The sequence below is a fragment of the Salmo salar genome, chromosome ssa26, assembly GCF_905237065.1.
Source record: "Salmo salar chromosome ssa26, Ssal_v3.1, whole genome shotgun sequence".
In the NCBI taxonomy this organism is placed as follows: Eukaryota; Metazoa; Chordata; class Actinopteri; order Salmoniformes; family Salmonidae; genus Salmo; species Salmo salar.
In genome coordinates, this window is record NC_059467.1 from 53,421,487 (window position 1) to 53,423,986 (window position 2,500).

Sequence of the window (2,500 nt, forward strand, 5' to 3'; positions counted from 1 at the left end):
GAACCAGCATGCTCCAACACCCCCTTAGGAGAGATGAAAATCCCCGAACCAATGATGTTACCTGGGGGAGTGGAGAACAAGAGAGAGAGAGAGAGAGAGAGAGAGAGCGAGAGAGAGAGAGAGAGAGAGAGAGAGAGAGAGAGAGACAGATACGTTAGTTTCCTATGGTCTTCAACAACCTCCCAGTCCTGTCCCCTTTGTTGTGAGAGAGAAGAAGAACTTCAACAACCTCCCAGTCCTGTCCCCTTTGTTGTGAGAGAGAAGAAGAACTTCAACAACCTCCCAGTCCTGTCCCCTTGTTTTTATAGCTGGGGGGTTGTTTATCAGGACAGAAATCTGTTTGCTGTTATCAATTTGATAAACACCCCCCTAGTCATCACACAGCTGTTTCCGACCTGGGTGATCAACACAGTGGACTGAAATGACCACGGAGCTCTGTTCTGCAGGGTCAATGAACTGGACTGGACCCTGGCTAACACTGAGGTCTGTTACTACACTATGTAACCCTGGCTAACACTGAGGTCTGTTACTACACTATGTAACCCTGGCTAACACTGAGGTCTGTTACTACACTATGTAGCTCTGGCTAACACTGAGGTCTGTTACTACACTATGTAACCCTGGCTAACACTGAGGTCTGTTACTACACTATGTAACCCTGGCTAACACTGAGGTCTGTTACTACACTATGTAACCCTGGCTAACACTGAGGTCTGTTACTACACTATGTAACCCTGGCTAACACTGAGGTCTGCTACTACACTATGTAGCCCTGGCTAACACTGAGGTCTGTTACTACACTATGTAACCCTGGCTAACACTGAGGTCTGTTACTACACTATGTAACCCTGGCTAACACTGAGGTCTGTTACTACACTATGTAACCCTGGCTAACACTGAGGTCTGTTACTACACTATGTAACCCTGGCTAACACTGAGGTCTGTTACTACACTATGTAACCCTGGCTAACACTGAGGTCTGTTACTACACTATGTAGCTCTGGCTAACACTGAGGTCTGTTACTACACTATGTAACCCTGGCTAACACTGAGGTCTGTTACTACACTATGTAACCCTGGCTAACACTGAGGTCTGTTACTACACTATGTAACCCTGGCTAACACTGAGGTCTGTTACTACACTATGTAACCCTGGCTAACACTGAGGTCTGCTACTACACTATGTAGCCCTGGCTAACACTGAGGTCTGTTACTACACTATGTAACCCTGGCTAACACTGAGGTCTGTTACTACACTATGTAACCCTGGCTAACACTGAGGTCTGTTACTACACTATGTAACCCTGGCTAACACTGAGGTCTGTTACTACACTATGTAACCCTGGCTAACACTGAGGTCTGTTACTACACTATGTAACCCTGGCTAACACTGAGGTCTGTTACTACACTATGTAGCCCTGGCTAACACTGAGGTCTGTTACTACACTATGTAGCCCTGGCTAACACTGAGGTCTGTTACTACACTATGTAACCCTGGCTAACACTGAGGTCTGCTACTACACTATGTAACCCTGGCTAACACTGAGGTCTGTTACTACACTATGTAACCCTGGCTAACACTGAGGTCTGTTACTACACTATGTAACCCTGGCTAACACTGAGGTCTGTTACTACACTATGTAACCCTGGCTAACACTGAGGTCTGCTACTACACTATGTAGCCCTGGCTAACACTGAGGTCTGCTACTACACTATGTAGCCCTGGCTAACACTGAGGTCTGTTACTACACTATGTAACCCTGGCTAACACTGAGGTCTGCTACTACACTATGTAGCCCTGGCTAACACTGAGGTCTGTTACTACACTATGTAACCCTGGCTAACACTGAGGTCTGCTACTACACTATGTAACCCTGGCTAACACTGAGGTCTGCTACTACACTATGTAACCCTGGTTAACACTGAGGTCTGTTACTACACTACGTAACCCTGGCTAACACTGAGGTCTGCTACTACACTATGTAACCCTGGCTAACACTGAGGTCTGTTACTACACTATGTAGCCCTGGCTAACACTGAGGTCTGCTACTACACTATGTAGCCCTGGCTAACACTGAGGTCTGCTACTACACTATGTAGCCCTGGCTAACACTGAGGTCTGTTACTACACTATGTAACCCTGGCTAACACTGAGGTCTATTACTACACTATGTAACCCTGGCTAACACTGAGGTCTGCTACTACACTATGTAGCCCTGGCTAACACTGAGGTCTGCTACTACACTATGTAGCCCTGGCTAACACTGAGGTCTGTTACTACACTATGTAACCCTGGCTAACACTGAGGTCTGTTACTACACTATGTAACCCTGGCTAACACTGAGGTCTGCTACTACACTATGTAACCCTGGCTAACACTGAGGTCTGTTACTACACTATGTAACCCTGGTAACACTGAGGTCTGTTACTACACTATGTAGCCCTGGCTAACACTGAGGTCTGTTACTACACTATGTAACCCTGGCTAACACTGAGGTCT

The 2,500-nt window shown here is 46.6% G+C and overlaps 1 protein-coding gene across 1 annotated transcript in view; it reads right to left on the bottom strand.

Moving 5' to 3' along the window:
• Positions 1 to 2,500, bottom strand: part of LOC106588049 (asc-type amino acid transporter 1) — a 62,071-nt gene that overhangs the window by 39,980 nt on the left and 19,591 nt on the right. Inside the window, exon 2 of the mRNA XM_045708128.1 lies at positions 1 to 61. This exon is cut by the window's left edge and continues 144 nt beyond it. Coding sequence (XP_045564084.1) covers positions 1 to 61 — 61 coding nt within the window. The remainder of the gene's footprint in view (positions 62 to 2,500) is intronic.